The 2805-nt window shown below is 30.4% G+C and overlaps 1 protein-coding gene across 1 annotated transcript; it reads left to right on the top strand.

The window, feature by feature from the left end:
* The first annotated feature begins 853 nt into the window (after nt 1-853).
* Nucleotides 854-2115, top strand: LOC111639026 (toxin Cll5c-like). The gene is made up of 2 exons (XM_023384805.1): nt 854-939; nt 1835-2115. Exons 1-2 carry the CDS (start codon nt 897-899, stop codon nt 2047-2049), a joined length of 258 nt encoding a protein of 85 aa, XP_023240573.1. The 5' UTR covers nt 854-896; the 3' UTR covers nt 2050-2115.
* Nucleotides 2116-2805: the final 690 nt, after the last annotated feature.

Genomic DNA, 2805 nt, shown 5'->3' on the forward strand with positions numbered 1-2805 from the left:
AAAATGTCTGATAACACTACTTAACAAATAATATAAAAACAACAATATTTATGGAATATATATTATAGCGAGTATATAGATGTATAAACAACACTTTTTATGAATGGGGCAAACATAATTTTCGAGCACGTAAATATTTTCAGTTTAAGAATATCATTTACCTCTAGTTTATCAGTGATGGCACCCAAATTTTCGGAAAAAATAATTGAAATGCGGATGTAAAAGTGTAGTTTAAGCGACATCCTTCAACCCATTTTACTGTACTTTTCGAGAAATTCTCCTACAAGTTTTTCATAGTTTCTATTTTTCTGTTGCCCGAAAACTTTTACGACTTTTTTTAAAAAAAAAACGTACATGCACATTGTTCATCGTCATTCAATGTTTGATCAAATTGTGAATCTTGTATTAATTTTCTGATCTAATGTTCAACAAATATTCCTTTCTTCATTAAGCTTAGCTTCACTAATTTGAAAAAAAATCCTTAACGAAGGATAGGTTTGTGGACTCGATTAAACGAGAAAACCACGAGATATTATTACATGCCTCTAAACTTGAAATATCTAAATGATCGTGAAGTGTTCCAAGAACTTGTTCGACTTAAAGTAAAATAAGTGATTTTTATTTTAAAAAATTTAATGACATTTCTGTATTTATTTGTATTTCACATGAACATTTCTGTACTCGGTACGAATTTAATTCCTTCTTCAAATAGAGAAATTTCAAAATGTGATTTCTCTGTTTAATGGCTCATTAATGTTGTTATAATTGTTCAGAAACAGATGGCTCGAGCATGCAGAATCCACGTGTACGCGTTGTACTTGTATGCATTTAATGTATATAAATATCGACTTCTGCTCTTGGTAACTCATTCTAAACTCGTTTAGATAGCTTCGAAGATGAACTTGTTGTCGATAATCACCGCTTGTTTGGTCCTATCCGGTGAGTATGAACTTATAATTGATTAAATTGGTTGTTAATTTTATAAATGGCATAATTTAGTATCGTTACAATTTATAAAAAAGTTATGAAATTCGCGTTATATTTATTACATTATATTGTATTTTTTGTGGAAATGGAAACACTCGCAGATTATAGCTTGTTCTTTCATATATGACTTGAATCAAAAATGTTTTACACATATATTCAGTGGAAAAAATATAAAAATTTAGATAAACTTATTTTAGTATTATAGTAATTGGAACAATCTGAATTAAATTGCTCGAAATGGCATAAACTTTCTTAACGTTGAATTATTTATGTTCTATGAAATTTGTATTCGATTAATACATAGCAATGCAACACAAAGGCAATCTGCCAAAAAGGTATTCTTTTCAAGAGAATACTCTACGGGTCACTAATTTCTATTTTCTATTATTTAGGTATTTTAATTATTATTTAAGCGTTACACGTCTAAAGTACACGAGTTTAATTGTGTTATCCACTCGGCCACTGATGGTCTTTATATTTAAGTATGAATATGTAGACATGTCTTAATGAGTGATAGTTTTTTAGTACAGTGATCGCTATTTGCTTTATTGAATTCTCTATTTGCAGTCACTTCTATGCGTTGATTTGAGAGAAGTGGGTAAATAGAATAACATCATAAATTCAGATTTACAAGAAACTGTGTCCTCAAGATATTCATTAGAATGTCATTTTCTTGGCTAGATAATTTACGAATGACACATCATCTCCCTAGTGTTTAAATTGCATATCTATAATCAGGACTGTTTTCAATGTTCATGTGATATAATAATAATGTACTTTTTTTTATTATATTAATAAGTATCACTTCTTACGGTTAAACAAGTCCATTTTTTTGTATTTGTTGCAGGAACAGTGTGGGCAAAAGAAGGTTATCTGGTGAACAAGGAAACGGGCTGCAAACTCGCATGCGTGACCACGGGAGAAAACAAAAACTGCAAACTTGATTGCAAGAACCAAGGAGGTAGTAAGGGCTATTGCTTACTTTTTAGGTGCTTCTGCGAAGGATTGTCCGAAAGTACACCGACTTTTCCCATTCCTGGTAAAACATGCAGCGGAAAATAATGGCAACGCCTTTTTATTGTGCACCAACAAAAATATTGTAACGCTTGTTAATTGCAATTAAATGAAATAAAATGTAATATTTTCATTTGAGATATCTCTATTATGTGATATTCAGTTTCGAAATATAAAAGCATTATGAATTTCTTTCGTATGAAATCATTGAACTTTTAATTATAAAAACATTACCTTAATCTTATCATTCTCTCACTGAACCTACGTTTTGAAATTTGCTAGCTTAATTATAATTTCATTTTCTCAATGTTAATGATAATTCTGAAAGACTTGACACAATTAACGAGTGTTTCCATTTATATTTTTTAAAATCATTTATAAAAAATTATTTTATTCATGTAAATTACAGGTGTAAATTGCTGTACGTAAAAGATACCTTAAGGACTATAGATCTTGTATACAATACTGTATATGTTACCGCTAAAGCTTGAAAGTCGTTAATGTGTACATTACCTAGCTAATCTGCAGATTAACTAGGGTGATCCGTTAAAGTTGCTAAAATTGTTCCATTTCTTAAATTACCTAGATAATGTGCAGAGTATCTAGGTAATCCGCATATTACCTACTAGGCACTCGGTAAAGTGAAAATAAGATCTTTGCCACAAATAGGTGTGCTTGTCGCAAAAACCAATTGCTATGAAATTCAAAGTGTCACCAATCTTTAGACTGCAATAGTAAGTAAGCACAATTGGATAATGTTACCTATGGTGAGTAAAATGGCGGCTCGTCTCTGATTCCAGCAAA

Source organism: Centruroides sculpturatus, unplaced genomic scaffold, assembly GCF_000671375.1.
Source record: "Centruroides sculpturatus isolate CEXI.00-Female unplaced genomic scaffold, Cexi_2.0 scaffold1200, whole genome shotgun sequence".
NCBI classification, from domain to species: domain Eukaryota; kingdom Metazoa; phylum Arthropoda; class Arachnida; order Scorpiones; family Buthidae; genus Centruroides; species Centruroides sculpturatus.